This window comes from Agelaius phoeniceus, chromosome 3 (assembly GCF_051311805.1).
Source record: "Agelaius phoeniceus isolate bAgePho1 chromosome 3, bAgePho1.hap1, whole genome shotgun sequence".
In the NCBI taxonomy this organism is placed as follows: Eukaryota; Metazoa; Chordata; class Aves; order Passeriformes; family Icteridae; genus Agelaius; species Agelaius phoeniceus.
Window position 1 is genome coordinate 46330592 of NC_135267.1, and position 22069 is coordinate 46352660.

The window sequence follows — 22069 nt, forward strand, 5'->3', positions numbered from 1 at the left end:
GTTTTGAGTTACTTCATGAGAAGGCACATACACTGGTCTGAACAGGTGGGCAAAATGCATTGAATTACTAACAGACTCTGGTTTCATCAACCACTGAATGCAAAAAAGTAGGGTTTTCTTAAAGAAAATAATTTTTTGGTGGAAGCTGTCTCTAGAGGTGTTCATCCCAAACGAGAGCTGCGTGACAACATTTTGAGCAAGATGACATAAGCTGAAAACTGAAATTCAAGTGAGCAAGCAGAGCCTTGGAGGAGCTGGACTCCCTCTGTTCAGTTAAGCTAGAGTTATTTTCATGGCTTCTTTTCAGTGGTATTACATCTGATGCCTTTCTCTGCTGCATGGCTACCAGACAGCTTCATGTGGTGAAGTAAAAACATTATATATGTTAATACAGGATAAAATAAAGTGTAATTCTCCCAAGTGAGCATTAGCAGCATTTATCGGTCTGCAGATAGTGTTTGTTTTTCTCCCACCATGTCTTAATATCCCACTTTTTAAACTACTGCTTTTGATTTTTAGCTCTAACTTTACAGTTTAGGAGCCCATATCTGAAATTTCAAATTTGCTACTCACTACAAAACACTGAAAGAAAGACCAGTGTGTAACTTGGACTCATCAGCCACCAGCTGCACCTCATCTTGCTAATCTTCAGGCTTTTTCAAAAAAAAAAAAGCAGGGACTTTTAAGAGTTAAGTTACACAACTCTCATTTTATTTTTAAGGAGAGTGGATTCCATGTTGCGTTGTCGAGGATGATAAATTGATACCACATGTTGCTTCCAGACAAAAAAGACTCTGTGCTGCAGTGGAAGCGCTTGCAGCTGGTGTCTGAGTTAGTGGACAGGCTCCACAAGGTAAACACTGCTTGGAAGAGGCTGAAATGGGCACAGGGAGGGGGAATTTTCTCCATTTTAAAAGCTCAAGCATTTGCTGCTGTTGTCTGACCAAGTCTGAGTGTTGAAATAACACACAGTCCCAGCCTCCTTGGGAGACTCATTCAGTTGTTTTTATCAGATTAGGGATAGGGCACTTTGGAAATGTTTGAGTGTCCTCTCTGTCAGCTTGCCCGTTTGCAGTCTTATCAAAATATTGAGAGAGACTCGTGTAATTAGGACATGCCAGCTGATCTCAGGGGATTTTCCTGAGAGCAAAATGTAGCTGGATCCCTCAAGGAGTACTAACCGAATAAAACACAGTGCAGTGGATCAACATTTGTTGAAATTGAGAGCATGTCCCTGAGTTTGGGGCAAGTGGCATAAGCCCTGGTGTTGCTGGCCTGGCTGCTCTGGCCCCCAGCTCACCCCTTCTCCTGGTGCCATCAGCCTAAGCCAAGGGAGGACAGCAGCACTGCTTGCCTGTGGCACTGCACCACCCTCTGCTCACACCAGTTCTCCCTGAGTCTTCCTTGTCTCCAGGGACAGTCCCTCTTCTTGCAGGACCACTTTCAAAGGGGACTTCAACCCAGCTGGTTTGGCCTCAGGGCAGTACATGATGCTCTAGATGTTATCTGCAGGAACTTCAGTCCTCTGGCTTTCAGTAGAGCACACGACATTCTTCAAGTCTGGTATAAATAGCAACACTAATAAAGGGAGGAGCTCATCATATTTCTTTTTTGCTCTGCTCGAGTACAGCCCATATGTTGTACCCATCGGTGGTATCTGAGCTGTCTGCAGCCTGGCTAGCATCTCTCCCATCTACATATGGTCTCCAGGACAGATGATGGAAGTTCCTTTATGGATCTTTTAAAGTTTCTCATTGCATTTTGGCATGGAAAAATGTGTTAAGTTTCCATCATCATGGCCTAATTCATCTCCCACATAAGTCAAAGACAGATCCCCATTAATTTCATCAGCAGTGGGTTCAAATGATAAACTGTATTTTCTTTGCTTCCCCACCTCCTTTGTGGTTTGTTGCATGGTCACATATTAGTAATGCCCGTAGTTGTGAGCAGTGATTGTCCCCATATACTTTCCTGTCTTTTAAGCAGATAGGAATATTTTTGACAGCTTAGAAAACAGGTAGAAAATACAGTTATTTTCATCCAGATTGCCACCTGGTAGCACAGTGCAACAGCCTTCACTGATGTGAGTTGTCAATCCTGGTGGCTTCTGTAGCAAAACTTGCATGAGAAAGGATAATAGGATCCAGCTCTGATTTGATTTGGCAGGGCACCCAACAGAAGGAGAAACCAAAAACTCAGATACTGTTGCTGAAGAGGTTAGTGGGGGAGGTTACGTGAAAGTAGTGGGTTTTAAGGCAGTGTTTGAACAGAGGGTGGAGATGGGGTACACAAAAATAAATTAGCCCACAATTATGCTTAAGAAAATCTTCCTGCAGTAGAAAAGCAAAGAAAAACAGAAGCAGGATTATAAGTGGCATAGTGCTTAATGTAAAGGAAAACAAACTGCTTGGATTTTTTATAACTACCAATTTTCAATGCAGAAGGATTATTACATTCTTTTATTATTTGAGTAAAACCGACACTGAGCAAAAAGATATAATAAGAAAATTACACATGTGCATATACATATCCACAGATGCAGGAGTCCTCATCCTGAAAGGTGCCTCAGTCTCACAATTTTACCATTTAGGATTTTTCATGGTTTTAAGCCAAATACTTTCATACTACGGATACCAGCAGCAGAAATAAGCCCTTTTATGAGAATACTATAGACTGAAAACTGTTAGCTGCTGGCACTTTGGATGAGTTTTTTTATATCTGAAGCTGTGCGTGGCACGCTGCACTTGCCACCTCAGGTGTTTCTCCTCTCTGAGATTTATTTTTCATTAGCAAGAGTCATGATGCCATGTATTCTTTCACCCAGCATTTTTAGGTGGGGAACAGCATAGCTCCTGTGGCTTTTGAAGCCTGGCCTGGACTTTGCATGGAAAAATCCCCATAAAGATGTTTTCACAAGTGGTTGTCCATGGAAGTTACAGGGACTGAGGGTGAGAGCTACCTGCAGAGATGCAGTACAAGCTGGAATATCAAGAAAGGCTATTTAAAACAAAAAAATCGGTTCTCCAGCCAGTTTTACAGGGAGAAACCTGAAAAAGTAAGGAATGGTACCTAGTTATTAGAAGTTAGACTGTTGCCAGACTCAAAATATTGTTAAAATGCCATCAGTTAAACAATAAAAAGCTTTTCCCCTCCTTAGGCTGAAGAATTACTATGATGCAACTCAATCCACCATATTTTGATGGCATGATAGTCCCTCAGAAATGGAAATATTTATAGCTGAGGCACTGACCCAAACTTCTCTTGAGCATGTCAGCAAAGTCCGATCAGTTGCTTTGTGTAAATTGTTTAAAACATAACAGTTGCTGTTTTGAAGCGTGGTCCATATGATTTCTCTTTTCATTAAGTGATAATCACAACCACGTCTGCTGTCTGCGTGCAAGAACTTCAGGCGTGTTTTCCATTTCACAATCTGACAGAAACCACAAAACAGTGAGGAAAGAAAGGCATTTTATACTGAAAAGAATTGTTCTTAAAAAACAGCTGGGCTGTACTTCTTTATATGTATCTCCAGTTTATTTATGTCAAGCATCCATGTTTCCTAAGGATGCAAATATTGTGGTGAATGATTTGTCGATTGATTCATTCTTTGCGCATTTAAATCTGGAGTTTCTTCAGTGTTTTGTAAACGAAGGGCACTTGTTCTGAATGGTTTGATTGTGTTATGGTCTTGCTGACTATGTGTTTTTAAAAGATGTTGATAGGACAAATATACTCTTATTCTTTTCATAGATACACGTGCTAATTGCCAAAATTTAAGAAAAAAGAACTCTACACTCTTTAAGCTTAGAGGAATAGCACAAGGGCTTTCTCAAAGGAATATGGGATCGCTCCAAAAATCTTTTGGATTTCCACATGAGAAAAAAATGTTGGTTTACCAAACCTGGAAGCATTCACACTAACAAATACTATTTGCTTTTCCTTTCCATATTTTAAGCACACGATCAGCAGGATGAGTGGAGTGGGATTTTCATCTCAGTTATTTTGGCTTAAATCTGGTGCCGTTTCTCTGGGGGTACCGTGGGCTGGTTTTCTCAGGCTCTTTCTGATTCTGAGGTGGTTATCACCAGTTTGGGCCAACGTGGTGTTTGGGCAGTTTGATGCTGCTGACTAGTCCGAGCAGGTAGGGTGCAAGAGCAGGCTGTGTGCAGGCTCCCCTGAGAGCCCTGTATTCCATAGCATCCTGTACAGCACGGAGCATCCGGCTGTGTACAGCAGCTTCATACAGCTCTGCATCCAGCAGCTTACGGGGACAGGGATATCGTTGCACACTGTGTCACATCATGTTTTGAAGACGGTGAGGATACTATAGCGAGGGGACAGCTGGCCAGCTACTGCCGTATGGGCATAATTCTGGTGCCTCTAATCAAGAGAGAAAGTACAGCTTAGTCATGCACAGAGTGCCTGTGGGAGAGGAGCAACAGCACTTGCAGTTTTCTCAGGAATTATAACAAATATACAGCACACGTGCCGATGAAGAATTAAAAAGACATTTGCAGAGGCTGCGATGAGTGTGACTACCCCTCCAGCCAGATTTTTGTTGTGCCTTTGCAGTTTTTATTTCAAGGAACTGATGGCAAGATTACTGATAGTAATAGTTTGTCCTGAGTAAAAAGTAAGGGAGAAACATCTAGCTCCTTTCTAGCAGGAATGTCACTCTCTTAGCAATGTCACGTTTTCTTAGGATGAAGCTTTTAGGGGTATGGCACAAGGAATGCACAGCTAGTGCAAGCTTGGGGCTTGCTTTACAGCAGGATGCTGCCATGCCACAGTCACACTCCAGCCCTCCCATATCCAGCACCTGAGAAATTCACAGAGATGTCCAGGAGGGTCCAATGATTTTATTCATGTTGCTGTTATCATGGGATGTTGGTTTAATGATTGAGATTTGGGTTGTAAAAGAAGTGGGGTGCTGGTCTTGACGCTTTGTTTTGTTCCTTTCCTGCAGAATTCAATCCGGCACAACTTGTCACTCCACAGCCGATTCGTCAGGGTGCAGAATGAAGGCACCGGGAAAAGCTCTTGGTGGATGATCAATCCAGATGGTGGAAAAGGTGGCAAGGCGCCCCGGAGGCGCGCTGTGTCAATGGACAACAGCAACAAGTACACCAAGAGCAGAGGGCGGGCAGCGAAGAAAAAGGCAGCCCTGCAGACAGCCCAGGAGACGAGTGAGGACAGCCCTTCCCAGGTCTCCAAGTGGCCAGGGAGTCCCACCTCCCGCAGCAGCGACGAGCTGGATGCATGGACAGATTTTCGCTCCCGTACAAATTCAAACGCCAGTACGATCAGTGGCCGCTTGTCACCAATTTTGGCAAGCACCGAGCTCGATGATGTTCAAGATGATGATGCTCCACTTTCTCCCATGCTGTACAGTAGTCCATCGAGCTTGTCCCCGTCGGTAAACAAACCATGCACTGTGGAGTTGCCTAGGTTGACTGATATGGCTGGGACAATGAACTTGAATGATGGACTGACTGATAACCTCATGGATGATCTCTTGGACAATATAACACTCCCTCCTTCCCAGCAGTCACCCACAGGAGGTATAATGCAGAGAAGCTCCAGTTTTCCTTATGGTTCCAAAGGTTCAGGGCTGGGCTCCCCGTCAAGTAGTTTCAACAATGCTGTGTTTGGGCCGTCATCCCTGAATTCCCTCCGCCAGTCGCCCATGCAGACGATTCAGGAGAACAAGCAGGCCACCTTCTCTTCCATTTCTCATTACAACAACCAGACGCTGCAGGATCTCCTCACCTCTGATGCGCTTAGTCACAGCGATGTCATGATGACACAGTCTGACCCACTCATGTCACAAGCCAGCACAGCTGTGTCCGCCCAGAATTCCCGCAGGAATATAATGCTCCGCAACGACCCCATGATGTCGTTTGCCGCGCAGTCCAGCCAGGGCGGTCTGGTCAATCAGAACCTGTCCCATCACCAGCACCAGTCCCACAACTCCTCTCTTAGTGGCAGCCGTGCCTTGTCCAATTCCATCAGTAACATAGGCTTGAGTGACTCCAACAGCTTGGGATCCACCAAACATCAGCAGTCACCTGTCAATCAGTCTATGCAAACACTTTCTGACCCGCTGTCAGGCTCCTCTTTGTACTCCTCTAGCGTGAACCTCCCGGTCATGGGACACGAGAAGTTCCCCAGTGACTTGGACCTGGACATTTTCAATGGGAGCCTGGAGTGTGACATGGAGTCCATTATCCGCAGTGAACTCATGGATGCCGATGGGCTGGATTTTAACTTTGATTCCCTCATCTCAGCTCAGAACGTTGTCAGTCTGAATGTGGGGAACTTCACTGGTGCTAAACAGGCTTCATCACAGAGTTGGGTACCAGGCTGAAGGATCTTTGAGAACAGGGAAAACGGGCAAACAGGTCAGTGCCCCATAGATGTGGTAAAATAATTGGTTCCTTAGTTTTATTGGAGTTTGCACTGAACCCTTAATAGTTAGTGCTCACTAATAATAGTAATTTGGCTTGTGATGGCTTGCTGTGTGTTGGTATGCAACAGGCACAACCAAGAAACGTGGAGGTGTGGAAGGAAATGAGGCTAAGCTATAAAAGCTGCTCGACTGCAACACTGTCGGCACGCATCTGGTGTTCAGCGCCCTTCTTAATTTAGGCATGAGAAATGTTAATGACAAATCAGGCAAACCAAGGTGGAATATTTGTGGTTTTTAGGAATCACAGAGCTCTAACTTGTCTTCTTTGAAGTCGCAACAGATGGATTCCCTCTTGCAGCCGATGCCACGTGTACCCAAGCTGTGTTACACAGGGATGGGGCGAGAGGCTCTGCAGTCAGTGGAGCAGAGTTGCTCTGGGGGAGGAGGAAGAGTGTCTTTGCAAGATCAGAGCACTCACTTGGGATCAGGTGTGTGGGACAGATCTGGACAGAATCAGAGTTGTGCTGCTGCTGTGGCTTAGCAACACTAGCAAAGTTGTTTGGGTTTGCTTTTTTGTAAAATTGTATTTCTTGGCCAAAAAAAGGTATCAAATGGAGGAATTATATATTGGTGGGATCCTGGTCTCAGGAATGTCCTGGCCTACTTAATGTTTTAAGTATGCAATAACTGTTTTCCTCCTCCCCCCTCCCTGAATGGGGGAGGAGGAAAAAACATCTTTTTCTTTTGGACTCCTCCAAGAGTATATCTGTAGATTTAGGTTCTGACTTAGGTGTTTTTCAAATGTTAGCTTCTTCAGATTAGTTTTTTTTCAAGATTGATGTGTTTTTTTCTGTTGCTTCTTTTCCACAGCTGGGGGCTTGTAATCATTGTTTCTGTCATTCTTTTGTGATTCTTCAGGATCCTGCCCATACCTCTGCCTGCTCACACATACGTATTCCCTGACTCATAGGGCAGGTGCCACACGAAGTGCCCTTTCTCCTTTGTTTATTTATTAGTATAAGGGAGTAAATTTCAAAATGTAGTAGGATAAAAGGTTAGCTATAAATTATTGAAAGTGTTCTATTAACTTCAGAATAGTATGTAGAGCATCTCAGTGGTGAGGTTAAATGAGGCATTCATTCAGTTTGCAGCTTACTTCCAGCTTTCTTATTTTCCAGGTGAAGGACAGAAAGAAGGAGTCCATGTCCTATGACTTTACAGTGCATAATTTGCCCCTTTCATCTTTAATTGTGTTTTCATTCACTGTTTCACAGTTAGATGTTCAAGGGGAAGCTTTGTGGTAGGTGAGCAACAGTGGTGAACCTGGAGAATGTTTTCCTGTTTCCTGTGTGTACGGAGCACCTCAGGATACGTGCTGTGATCTGCTCTCTGTGAGGGACAACAAGGCTGCCCAGGCAGCCTCCTTTCAGTCCACCTGCAAAGCTGCCCCGCTCTGATGGAGTTGTTGGTGTGCACAGTCCTTTCTCTGTCAGTGCAAGGATTTGCTCTGGTTCTTGCACATCTTCTCACTCTTAGCAAGAGCCTTGCAGTGCTCAGCCAGGAGATGGGCTGTGGAGAAGGTCTGTAGAGGACACCGCATCCCACAAACCCTGAGCAAGGCAGCAATGTGGCAATGCCAGGGCCACAGATGAATTTTGGGGTTTCTTCAGTTCTGGTTGTGGAGAATTTAGGAAAAAAAAGGGGAGAAAAAAGAGATTTGATTCAAAATTGAGGAAGCCGAAGTTTGCAGCAGGTCAGGCTTGCTGACCACTTATCTCTTCCTTCAGGTGTGTGTGCTGCATGGATTTAAAAACCTTCATTGCATGATGTAAAAAAAAAAAAGCTGTAGGGACTTTATTGCTGTGCAACATCCAGCGGTACAATCTGTCAAATGGGGCCTGAAAAATAGATGTTATTGACAGTTTTGCTTGACACAAGCAAGTAGGGCAGCCTCTTGCTTCCATAGCTTCGTGTGCTGCATGTAGGTGGCAGCCACCGAGGGGGACTTGCGTGGGGAGCATGGAGGAGACACAACACCCCACCTCCTCACTGATGCTCCCTGCTGCCTCTTCACCCTGGCTGCTGGCATCCATGGAAAGCATAGCTGCCATGATCTTTTTCAGACTGCTCCCTCTGAATAAAGGAGCTGACACATCTGTGTGAGCAGAGTCTCATTGCAGAGGACAGATTTATTAACGAGACAGCTCTCCTCGCTGGATTACTGTCCAGTCATCTGTGGAAGCCTCTCTCCCTCTCCCTGACAAGCGGACCAGCTGCTGTGGGGTGCCTCTGGTATCAGGTGCAAGCACAGATGATTTCTGCTGAGCTGGTTCATCACCCTTCCTCATCTGTAAAGCAGCACTCTTTGAGAGTTTGCCTCCCTGTGAGCATCTCGTGTTTTGATAGGGGCTTCTCGCATGACATCAGATGCGATCGTTCTGAATTGGTTTTCTTGGTTACTTCTCCACTGCAGCAGTAGGAATCCCTGAATTAAAATCTTCTCTCAGCAATGTTCATGGCCCCAGTAATGAATCTTTACAAGTCCAAAGACTGGGGTACATTTTTGGCAGAACAGCCTGGCAATTGCTTACGTAAATCCGTTTCACTAGGGCAGCCAGGTGTGCTTTGCAGGCAGGCAAAAGTGGTTACAATGGATTATTGGCATACCTAGGAATAGTGAGTGCTGTGTGTTCTATTAAAAATAAGAGAAACATTGGAGTCAGTTTTCAGGAAGAAAAGAAAGAAGGCAAATACACAGGTATTTAATTTATACATACTTAGGTATTGAGGGAGGTTTACTTTGGAAGAAAATCAACTACAGTTTCTTCATAGGGAAATTAAAAAACCCTGCAGGAGATGCCACTGTTGCAGGTTTAGTGGCTGTGCACATTTGCTGCACACAAGCCTGTGCATGGTCCCTGCAAAGAGCCCTGGCCAGTCCCACCCCACCAACCTGTGCCCATGAGGCTGCCCAGGCCCAGCCTTTCAGAGGGCCCTCATTGGGGCATATAAATGAATTTGGGTTCGGTTTGGTTTTTTTTTCCTCTTACAAGAAGGAATTGAGAAAATAATTTTTTTTTTCTTGCTTTATTCACTCAGTCATAATTTCCCCCTCTTATACTGCCTGGGGCCTCTGTTCCTCTCTCTCTACCTACTTTCCAAAAGCACTGCATAATGCCCTCCACCCACTCAGATAATCATCACCTTGGTATTTCAGAGGGTTTAGCAATAAATAGGCATCACTATTCCTTCACCTGTCTCTAGAATACCTTTTATTTTGAAATTAATGGGTCCTTCTCTTAGACTGGGTTTCCCACAACTCTGCACTTTGCTCCAGGGTCTGTCTCACCTGGCAAGTTCAAAGGGACTTGGCTTTTGCCGAGGAACAATCCCAAAAGAGAGCATCAGGGAAGACTTCAGGACTTGTGCTGCTGCCTGGAAGGTCAGGAGCTGGTGAGCAGTTGCTGCATGAGCAAACATTTTCTCCAGCACCAAAACTCATCCAAGAAGTTGCTTTTACCTGGATTGTTTCAGTGATCCAGTTTACAGTGGCATCATGTAGGCAGCAATGCTGTCAGGGTTAGGCAAAGGGTGGAGAAAGGCTCAGCACGATCAGGGCAGGAACTTCTTGAGTTGGTGTCATAGTCTGAAAAACTCATCTAAGCTGCATCTTCTGAAGGAGGTTTCAGTGTGTCATTTATCAGGGTGTCTCTGGGCTCTGTAACAGAGCTGTGCTGGACTCACGTTGATTTATTTGAAAATTACATGTAAAATACTTGACAGGTGAGTTAAAGTCACTCATTTTCCACTAGTATCATCTAGGTCCCACATATTCTTACTGCAGAATACACAAGCTGCAAATAGTCACGTAACATTCACACTTGATGACTAACGTCTCATGGTGAAAAAAAATCTTAGGAACCCTAACAAAATGTCTGTTAGTCATTCATTAGTCCATATCAGCTTGGACTACTTGCCAGTTTGTTAATTGGTGTTCAGCCAATTCTCTGTACAATTCATACCTAAGACAAATTGGTCTGAGGATGACTTCATGTTTACAACACCATCTTAAAAGTAAAAATCGGTAGTCAAAGATCTCCATTTGGATGGAGTTTTGAATCAGAGAGTTGTGTACAGTTTGCCACAAAGGAAATGATTTTTGTTTGTTGCCAGAAAACTTCTGCCCATGAAAGCTGAATTACTGGACCTCTTACCTGATGACATGTGACTGCCTCAGGACCACAGCTGCACTTCCTTTTCTCTTATTTTGAAAAATGAGGTCTTAGGGATAGGACTGTCAGGTTTTTTACACAGAGCTAAGGTGGAGCTGTCCGCCTTCAAAAAATCTAGAAGAGATTCAAGAGCAGCACATTCTTCTGCTCCATTTCTAGTAGGCCAGTGGTTAAGGTGGTGGCACTTGTAACATTTAAATGTTGTTTCTGCCAGCCCAAGTTTTGAAAGGTGGTTTTGTGACTAGCTGAACTCTACACATGCCAAGTTTAGTCTTTGAACAAAAATATCTATGTAGAAAATGTATTTTGTGGGGAACAGGGATCCCTTCAACTCCAAGGAGGGCCTGCCCTGAGCAGGCTCCTCAGTGGCTGGGGAACACATCTGTGGCAAAGGAACAAACTCTGTGCTCATGGCTGCTGGGGAGGAGGAGAGGGGATATTGTGGCAAACCCCATTGGGACTGTCCCCCATGAGGTCCCACTGAAGCTCATCAAAGCCCCTTGCATCCAGAGGCCAGTCCTGGGCTTGCAGGGATGCTGTGGCTCTTGCTGACACACAAATGAATTGCTCACTCCTTCTGGGAGTAGGGCTTTTTTGTTCTGGTATGTTTTTAATCTGGGTTTATTGTTTGGGGTTTTATTAACCCAGAGAAGAGATCTGCTGTAAAAACCAGGATTGGCTCCACAGGCTTGTTTTGTGAGTGTAAAGCAGCTGAAGCCAGGACAGCGGTCTTATCCTGTGGTTTGGGTGTTCTTCTGGTGGTGTTTTATATAGATGTATTTTTTAGAACCTCATGCTTTGTCATGTGATTCAGCAGCAATAATTAGGCAGAAACTTGCTGTCCCTGCAGATGCTAAGATTACAGGATGACATACTCTCACCAGATGACAGCACAAACTGATATTTTTAGCACAGCCCGCATCAACTGGTCTCCCCAGTGCTTTTCTCCTTGGATCAGCAGTGCACAGGTTTTGCTACAGAATGAGTCTTTGCAAATCGTCTCTCTCATGTGAATGAGCCATAATGACTGTTTAGAGCTGCAGATCAGTGTTGGTCCCTCGGTATGCAGTTTGCCTGATAACTGGGCTGGTTACAGGTGGATTTTCTTTGTTCATTCCTTCCTTTGAGCCAGACTTTGAAGTAGCCCCCATGAAAGCATGTTTTCTTGAAGAAGTGCGTAATAAGAACTCCTTTTTAGAAACATAGCGTCATGCAGCTGAGGAAAGGTCAGGATCTTTTTTTCATATCAATTGGGCACTCAGCCCAGGTGATGAACTGACAGCTGGAGAGGTTTAAGTCTTGTGTTGATGCCAGCCAAAAAGCCCAGGTATAGTGTGGCAGTGGGAGTGCACAATGGAGTAGTACTGTTAGGCAGCCTTTCTGTCCTGGCCTGGGGAAGGGGGATGAAGGAAGGAGCCACGCTGGGCTCCTGGTGCCAATGGTGAAGGAGCTCCAGCAGGATGTTCCCATCAGCACTGTCCCCGATCAAGGCCCGAGCGGCGTGTGGGGACGCTGACCCCGTTAAATCAGGTACCTGTGGCTGGGTGGTGGGAATGCCTGCTCTGGTCCAGTCTGCTGGGGATGTTTAATCAGCTTTTCCACTCAGATTGCTGCACAGGGTGGCAGTTATTGGAGTCTGGCAGAGGGACATCTGCTGAGCAGGAATCGGACAGGGACACAGCTCGGCTAGCAGAAGCTGCTGTGCAGCCACGGCTGTCTGCCATTCCTCCAGGAAAAAGACCACTTTTCCCAGATGATTCTGTGGAGAATTGCTTGTGCTTATGCACTTGTATAGCTGAGCTGAATGTCTTGCCCATTGTTTTTTCCTTGCACTGCCTGCATCTCCTGACTTGAACAGAAAGTTGGACCAGATGATGCTGATCTCTTCCAGCCTGGACTTGTATATGGTGCTGTAGAGCAGTGGGATATCAGAATAACCTGCTTATAAATAGTTGTGGCACCCCACTACAGTTCTGGCCTTTCCCAGGGCACTGGTACAGGATGAGAAAATGATCTGCTGTCTTAAATTACATTTACTTCCAAAATACTTGGTTGTCTCCTATGGTTTGCAGTGTTCCTTGGAAGAAGAGCAGCAACAGAAGGAAAAGAGATACTTTTGTGCCTTACATGCTTATGCAGCTACAAGCACTGCAACATTTTAGCTCCCATAAGTCCTGGTTCTGTGCTGGCATTCTTCCTCTCTTCCTCTTTCCATCCTTCAAACCCTTATTCTCTGCCCCCAGTTCTGAGCTGGGAAAAATCTATTTTTATGAGCAGAATTTAAAGAGAAAAAGCAAAGTTGCAACATGCCTGAAAGTTCAGGAAATAAAGCCACATTAAGTTGCCAACTCTTTTTTTTTTGTCCTTGGGCTTTGTCCCCTGACCTCAGTGTTGTCCCTCAGCACCGGGCCATCCTGTGGCATCCTCGTGCAGCCTGTAGGGTGTCACTGTGGCATACCTGCTGTAGGCATTGGGATTTCCAATTATTATTGTGCTTGAAATATAAATCTCATGCTGTAGTTTTGTTGTTACAGAAAGACTGGCCACAGTAGCTATCTTCCTTACTTGTTTTTCAGCAAATTCTGTTTATTTTTCAGTCTTCAACTGTGAACCTCAGGCAGAATATTAACTTCTAACCACACGAAATCAAATCTTGCTTTTTGAGCCTACCCCCACTTCGGAGTAGAAGCTCAGTTGCTAGAAGCGATGACAAATCGAAGGGCAGAGGCACCAGAACGAATGCACATCTGTCACTAAAGGACACAAGTTTCCTTGAAAATGTTTGCATCCCAAGTGTCTAGACAGTAAAAGTAGTTACTGGGATTTCCTGTCCCTGGAGAGTTGCAAAGTGGTACCCAGGGAGAATGCTTGTTTTACAGACCTCTGAAGGTTGATATTTTCCAATATGAGATCCACTGAACAAGCCTTCCAGCCAAATCAGGAGATCCATGTTAGGCTGCCATACAGAGGAGCTGTGTGTTGGCAGTGCAGATTCTCGTACCATAATTGTGTAAAGGAGCACACAGCTTTTCTTCCAGCAGAAAACTTCATGTGCTGGTGGCTGTGCTGGCTCACTGATAATCCAGGGCACATTATCTACACCCTGCTCTGGGGAGCATCACCACGTCACCTTTCTGTTCTGAAGAAATTTCCAGTGCTTCATAATTGGCACCACTGGGAATCAAAGGGAGAAATCCACAGGTGGCAGATGATTCTTCAGAGCTGCTCTGATGGTGCACAAGCTGGCATGGGGCTTGGGAGTCCAGTTAAGTGGTGAAATGATGTGAGACAGAGGTGAAGAAATGTTGTTGCTGGAGGGAGATTAGAACTGGTCAGCTTGGCCGCAGAGTGAAATGAGAGTAGCATTTGTAACTGGTCAGTAGCAAGGTAGAGGGTGGGAGGGCAGAGAATAGGACAGAAGAAAGGGGCATCTCATCTCCTGCATGATTGTTTGCAAAGCTTTTGGCAAGTCATGTTCCAACAGGACAAGGGTAATGGTTTTAAACCAGAAGAGGGTAGATTTAGAAAAAATAATAGGAAAGACTTTTTTTATAATGAGGGTGGTAAAACACCACGACAGGTTGCCCAGTGAGGTGGTGGATGACCCATCCCTGAAAGTGCTCCAGGCCAGCTTGGATGGGGCTCTGAGCAAACTGATCTAGTTGAAGATGTTCTTGCTTACTTCAGGGGGATTGGGCTAGACAATCTATTAGGTCCCTGCCAGCCCAAAACATTCTATGATTCTGTGATAAATGAAGGCATAACTGGAGCACTTGTTTCCCTGCCTTGATACAGTTTTCATCACTGTGGGGTAGCCAGCTGCTAACTCAGGGTAAATAAGCTTTTTGTGGTGAGACAGAAAGCAAGACTGTGTGCCTGCTACAGATGTTAACAGGGTAATTTGAAGGCAGGCAGGTTAAGACTTTGATCTAGCTCTTTTCATTTTTAATCCATTTGCAAAGTCCATGTAAGCAGAGGTGTGAAAATAGAACATAGTTTGGTTTTGCTATATGATGCACACCTCAGCTGTGCATCTGTCTCTAAAATGTTGGCACTGTCTGAAGTACAGGTCCCACAAGAAAAAATATTTGGCAGTGCCACTTCCACAAAAGATGATCAGCTTAACCCATCCTCCAGTTTTTTTCTCATCACTTGGTTTCATAGCATAATGCTTCACATAGATTTTTAATTTAAACATTAAGCAGTACCCTGGTGCTTTATTGGGAGTTTCTGTACTCTTTTACTTTTAATCAATAGCTTTATTCAAAGTCAGCAAGACTTCTCACATGTGCCACAGTTAAGTCCATGCTCAACATAACTGGCAGCTGCCTGAGAGGGAGCTGACTTGCTGGGCTGTGGCATTTGGGACACGAGCCTTGCCTTCAGAGGGTGTTGTGCTTTGGGAAGTCACTCATTTCCAGCCCCCTCTGGTGCTCAGGCTTTAAGAAATAGAGAAATGGGCTTGCACTTGCTTGAGCTGCTTGTGAGCCACTGGCCAGGTTTTACTGGGGGCTGCCAGGCCTGTCTGGGTATCTCCTGCTGACCTTGTTACGGCCATCGGGGCACACCAAATGGAGTCATTGGCAGGCAGTCGCATTAGCGAACGGCCAGCCTTAATTTGCCCTTTGAAAATGAAGAAATCAATATGTTGATCCAGTCAGAAATCCCTTTATTCACAAAACAGTCTACCCCAAACCCCTCCACATAATTAAGGCTAAAGCCAAATTTTGTTTGGGTGAAATGCACAATCTGTCTGCTCCCTAAGCTGTGCTGAATGAAGTTCTCCCCTAATGGCACAGGGAGCAGCTGTCACACTGTTGCTTTAATAACCATGAGACAAAATGATTAAATTTCCATCAATCATTTAGCATTATCAGAATAGGTCATTTTAATAAATTGTTATCATAGGATCAGTGCCTGGCACCTTAGACAGGAGACAGTTTGAGTGATCCTCCTTGCAGGAGATGCCCATCCTAGTTAAAGCAGCAGTTCCACTAAATCCGCCATTTTTCTTGAGGGTGCCTGCTATGAGGGTCTTTTCAAAATAAAGACATTCCTGTAATCAACTCAATGGCTTTTTGGTTTCAGCCAGTGTCCCCTTGTTCTTGCACTGTATAAAAAATCATCAATCTTTCGTCTTGGGGAAAATCCTCAAAAGGCAATACGTGTGAGGTGTGAGGGGACTAAACCCTGCTTTCAGAAGCCATTTCAGAGCCAGAAGCTACATGCCCAGCAATACAGATGTCTACCAAGTGAACTTCCTGAAAATGTGAGAGGATTTCATGGCAATGTTTAAATGTACATACTTTCCAAAACCCTATGTGGTGTTTGCATATATCTCTAAGCCACTGAATACCTTTAAAACTCTGTCCCCTTGCCCCCCTTCATTGAAATGTTCATCTGTTTTCAGTGTTTTACCTACTTACCATGTTTCTTCATAGTTATCTCAGTGTTGTATCCAAGGTGTCTTCCCCATGCTTCTCTCTCCTCAGAGAAGTTTCTTGGCTAGAGAATGAGATAGACCCTAACCCAGTTTTTAAAGCCAGCTGGACCCTGTCTGTTGCTGGTGTATTGTGTGAGCAGGAAAATGGAAAACCCCAAAGTCCACACTGAAATTCGTGGCTCCTTACTGTTTGTCTTAAGCATCCTCTTCATCTGTCCTTCAAGGGTGGTGGTGGATGTCAAACACTTAGAGAAGATTTATTCAGCTTTTTGGTGATGCTGAGAAAAGGTGATTGTGAAAAATGGAGAAAAGCTGGAAGATCCTTCATTGCTTCTACCTGGAAATATGTTTAACAAATAGACAGTGCACTGGGTTTCTGTAAATCAGACTTGACCATCATTTTTCATCAGAGAGAGGGTTTTTCTGTCCTGTTTGGGAGCAGCTCAGCCATCAAAGAAACACATGAACCTTGGCAAGGGAAAAGTATTTTCAGGCAGGGTCATCTTATTCCTTGCTATATGTTTGAAGTTCCTGGGTGCAAACATACCTGAAATGTTCCTCAGTGTAAGCTGTTGTTTTGTTTGGATGCTTGCTTGGTTGCCTTTGTTGTTGTGGTGGGTTTTTTTTTGTTTTGTTGGGGTTTTTTTAATTTTTGTTTGTTTTTTCTACAAACAGTAATCTCACTGTCTTTTTTTCTTTTTCTTCTCCAGGCCCTCAAACTGACACGAGATGTAGAGAGAGAACCCTTTGCCAAATCTGCTGTCAGCAAGTGGACAGTGATACTGTTTACAGCTTACGACCTTTGTGAACCCTGCATTATTTTCCTAATGAAGCAGACTGTTAATAGGCCCCTTACTGGAGTGAAGAATCTACTTTTTTTTCTCCCTCTTTTTCTTTTTTCTTTTTTTGTTGAAAATTGAACTCATTCTGAAGTATGCAAAATCTTCCTTTTCTGGGATGGCCAAGCACCTGCTGTGGAAACAATGTTCAGCACCATCCTGTTGAGAACACACTGTGTAGCCTTTACACTAGTTACTTGTCAATGAGTATGTGGTGTTTCAATATATTAATGGTTTATGGGATGTTTTAAGTTGGTTTTTCTTTTTGGAGGTTTTCCCTATCTGCCCACCCTCCCCCCCTACAGCCTCCAGTTTGATTTCTGTAGATTTTGAACCATTTTTGCTTTCTCTCCCTGGGGAATCTGAGGCACTCTGCACACGAATGGAAATGACTGTAACCCAGCACCGCTCAGGTGTCAGGGTGTTCTGAAGGTACGGCGTTTGTCAGTCCTGTCAGCCAGCTGGATTCCAGAGAGGGGATGTGTGTGGCCTGCTTGTTTGTTGGGTTGGTTGGTTTGTTTCTTTCTTATTCTTTCCTTAAGTTTAATGGTACACCCCTGTTTTCCGTAAGGGTCAGCCCAGAGCTGGTTGCAAAGCAGGGGAAGCTGGTGAGTGCCTCTTGGCTCATGAGGACAGACTGACAGCGGGTGCCACTGCCCTCACATGTACCGAGGCAGGAGCCCCTCTCCTGCCTGCTGGAGCAGGCTCCCCTCCTGCCTTAGGTTAGGAAAGCTGCCCTCACTGCTGTGGGGGGCTGGTGAGGAGTTACAGGCTGAGCTGCCACACGAGGTGGATGTAGTCACCTGTAGAGATGTTGTTTAGAAGCACAGGAATTAAAGGAAACCGAGCGGCTGCGCGTCGGCAGGTGACTTGCAGTGACAATGCCAGGAGCTGAGGCACAGATCACTGCAGGGTGTGTTATGGCATTAGTGATCCTGTTTATTTTTGTTGTTGTTGTTGTTTTGGACATATCCTTGATTATTTTTTCCTTCTCATTATGTATAATCCATTGTGGCAGAAGAAGCAGGAGTGGGAATGGCACAGTATCATGCAAATGGCTTTTCATACGAGCATAGATTGTAGCAGGATAAATGACACTGAAAGACAAGGCAGTTTTATATATTTTGCTTCTAAGACTTTCTTTTGTAAAATGGATAATAATTAATAATAATAATGAATAAAAGGTATGGTGCTGTATAGATCCTCTCTATAATCTGGAAAGTTTGATTACTTTTTATTAGTATCTGGGGGAGGGAGGGATACAAAAAAAGAGGGGAAAACACCAGTGGTACATAGGAATTTGGTATGAAGAGGTTCTGAATAGGACAGTGTATACATAATTCTCCAAAGCGATATATGAATTTTTTTTTTCCTTTGCATAAAAGCATTATGCATATAAATATATAAATATATTTTATTATGTACAGAAATGAATCATTATGCATGGATGTTAGGAAGACAAAACTAGCATTTTAACCCAAGGTCTCAGTGCATGAGTTCCCACCGACCCGTGTCCCATGCAATGTGGAGTGACTCCCTCTCGCCACTGCCACCACACATGCACAGTCATGCACCAACACTCACACGCATTCGTGGGCCCTTCCTCACTCCTTACCTTCCAGGTCCCTGAGGTGATTTTGGTGAAACAATGGCTCCTAGTGTGATGGAAGTTTTGGTTTTTTACCGTAGCCCCCATGCTGTTCTCTCATAAAGATGCACCTCTTGGTTTCTCCCCCCAGTTACGACTCTGTAGGCTCTGTGCAGTTGTGGGTAGCATAGCCCTGTAGCATATCGCATATCAACTCTTCCAAGCAGCCAAGGGTTTATCATTTGCCTTTTAAAAAAACTTCTCTTTTCTTTTTACACTGAGGGGTTCTATTTGTTAGCATGTGGCCTAGTTTATTACATTCATTGGAGCTGGCTGGTGCACATTACCCATGTCTATCAGCAACCAGCTTCCCAGGATGCTTGTGTGGCACAGCTGGGCACCCTGCTTACCCGAGTCCAGTTGCAGGCACCTTTTACTGAAATTGGTCAAGAGGTCATCACTGGCCTCTCCTGAGCATGTGCCATTAGCCCTTATCTTCCTGGTACACCCCAAAATGTGAGTGTATGCTGAAGGACTTCCCTCTGGTGTTTCTTTCGCTGAGGCTTCTCTGCAGCTGCTGCCCTGAGGCTGGACTTGTGCCCCAGCCCCATGTTCTGGCTGCCAGCAGAGCTCACTCAGTGGCTCCCCATGCTGAGGTGCAGCTTTTGATCCCTACACAGATGAGCCTCCAGTGAGACCCGTGGTGCTGCCCAAAGACCCCTTGTCACTTACAGATCAGTAAAGCCTCACTCGATGGTATGGCCAAAGTCAGCAAACCCCATAATTTATTTTTTTTCTTAATACAGATTCAGTTCTTGTCTTGTCAAAGGCAAGGGAAGGCCTGTTGAAAAATGAAAAGGCTGCAAATTCTGCTCTGTTCCAGCAACTTAGCCTGCTTGGGTTCAGAGGAACTGCTTTCCACTGGCAGAAATGAGAGATGAAGCGATGGCCTGCTCTGTTCAGAAAATGGAGAAAAACCACTTGGTTTAGAGACAGCCCATCGATGGCAGAAAAGTTTTTTTTAAAAGAAACAATAAAAGCATTAGTGGCTGAAAGGCTTAACCTGCCTCCCAGCAATGTCAAGGGGAGCATTTCCATTGGCGTGGCTGGAACAGCTTGGGCCCCTGCTTGGAGAGCATCCCAGCACTCACTGAAGAGGGATGGACCTGGCCAGCCTCTTCAGTTTGGTTTGGTTTCTATCGCTCAGTTTTGGGGCCAAAATTTTCAAGCAGAAGTGCCTGGTATCAGGCACCAAACGATGGGGACTCCAGTGTGGCTGCAGGGGACGAGCTGCTCTGCCCTCATGGCTTCTTGAAGGACGGGGAGGGACAGGTCCCCCCAGGCCCAGGGGAAGGTCATCGCCCTCTTCACCTGCTGAGGTGCCCAGCAAAGGCCCTTTACTCCAGAGGTGCTAGAGAAATCTCCCTGAATTCAAAGGGCCAGTTGTTAAGGTGTCAAAATTAAGCCTTGAATAGTTAGTTTGAGGAACTTACATTTTGAAAATTCGGCCTTTGAGTCTTTGAACATGTTTATGCCTAGGAGTTGTCCCTGTGAAATCATGTCAAACAGATGAAGGTCAAGGTCACAATTACATGGTTGGCTTTTCAACACTTGGACTAAACAAAAGGTCTAAAAAGGTGTTATTTATGCAGTTTCTAGTCACAGGTTGGGGCTTGATTTAATGATTTTGTAAAAGAAATTTTCTTTGAAGAATAATCGGATAGTTAAACACTGCTTAACTCCAGAAATTTTTGTGCCACTGCTTAAAAAAGTTACCTTTTAGGTCATGTATTTCTCCAAAATTATATCATTGCTTGGCAATTGGTGTCCTGTAAGTGTTTCAAGTACACAGTATACCTTTGGAGTTGCCAACAGATGCGAAGGGGGACCAGATACATTTCGTAACTATGGGTTGGAAAAAATGGATTGTACATTTGGCTTCACATGTTTAACTTTTTTTTTAAAAAGTTGCATGATTGGAAAAAATATGTATACAGTATCTGTAAAACTGTTTTATCTGTTTCTGTTTCAAGCCATGTAAATTGGAAGAATATTAAATCCACAGCCTTATCGCGCATGGCCGTCTTTACATACCGAAGAGCTGAACAGTTTATACTTTTCATTTGGGCTATCTTGTACTTTCATTTGAAAGCAGACACTCTCATGTTGCAGTCTTACTGAGGATTTTATATTTAAAAAAAAAAAAAAAAAAAAAAGGAAAACAAAGAAAAAAGATGCTGCCCTGGAGGAATATATTACCTTACTACTCAGAGGTTGGAAGGAAGTTTGTTTTGGAGCAAAACCTGCCCCTTTCCAAATGAAGTAGAGACGCAGTGCTTACTCCACTTGGTGTTAGTAGATATTGCCTTGTGTATTCCATTTTAAATTGTAATCTAGTTTGTAAAAGAGATGGTGACGCATGTAAATAAAGCATAATGGATCTCTACATTGCACATTTGCCTTTGCTCTGTTTTATTGTGTCACAGACAGATGTGTGTTTACACAGGACCTGGAGAAGGGGTGACTTTCAAGCAGCAAGTGAAAATGGCTGGTGGGGCGCTTGTGGCTGGGCAGGGGTCCCCAGCCTGCATCCCCTAATATCTGTCAATGCATATTGACATGGGCCTCGGCCCTTCAATCCTTCAGCCAGTGTAGTTTTGGTGCTCAAATAACCCCCAGGAGGATCATTTACTGCTGCTAAAAAATCACAAAGTTCTCTTGAATCTGGGGACAGAGGGGGGTTGTCTCCACGGGTGGCAGCTGCACAGGCGACCAGCTTGCCTGACCTGGGAGAGAACCAGTCCGACCACAGACCTGTCCAGAGAAGGGTTACACCTCCCACCAGGGGCTGGCTGGGTTTCAAACTGTCTTTGAAAAATGCCTGGAGTACTTGAAACCATGCGTTTGGGATTTGGGATAATAAAACCAGCAGCCTGACTCAGCAGAAAGTTATACTGAGGGCTCTGGCTGAGGCCATGGAGAGCGTGCTCAGAAATGAGAAACATGTCAACAAAAAAACTCTTCTCCCACCCTGATGGGAAGCTGAGATGCATATGGTCTTCTTGAGTCGTTTTCCAGGAGGAAATGATATTTTCAAGAAAGAGGAGCCTTTCTTCACAGGAAGGAGGGGGTTTTCATTACTCCAGGGGCACAAACCGTGATGTTGTCCGTGCAGAGCCCACAGGAACACTACACTGAAGTACTGCAGCAATAAAGAGCAGCTTGGGGATATCCCTTGTTAAACACAGCAAGAACTGTTCAGGTTTTGCTCTAACTAGAGACAGCCTGGAACATCACAAGATCCAGACAGGGAGTAAATAGCCTTTGACCAGGAGAAAGTGCATTAAACTTGCCAGAGTGAGAGTGCACTTGTCCTGCAGCAACTACAGCTTCCCCTCACAAACAGGGCTGTTTCGCTTTTTTTCACAAGGCTTCTCCAACAAGGCTCTTCCAGGGAAGGACCGGGCCCTCTGCCTTGGCATCGCCCCACTGATATTTGGGACACTGATATTGTGATTGTTTGGCCTAGTGAGGTGCCAAGTCAAAGGGACTCAGCTT

The 22069-nt window shown here is 44.7% G+C and overlaps 1 protein-coding gene across 1 annotated transcript in view; it reads left to right on the forward strand.

The window, feature by feature from the left end:
- The window catches only part of FOXO3 (forkhead box O3), an 88725-nt gene extending 67761 nt beyond the window's left edge, over nt 1-20964 (forward strand). The window contains exons 2-3 of the mRNA XM_054629001.2: nt 4967-6401; nt 16795-20964. Of these exons, the coding sequence (XP_054484976.2) occupies nt 4967-6367 (1401 nt within the window). The 3' untranslated portion in view covers nt 6368-6401; nt 16795-20964. The remainder of the gene's footprint in view (nt 1-4966; nt 6402-16794) is intronic.
- Nucleotides 20965-22069: the final 1105 nt, after the last annotated feature.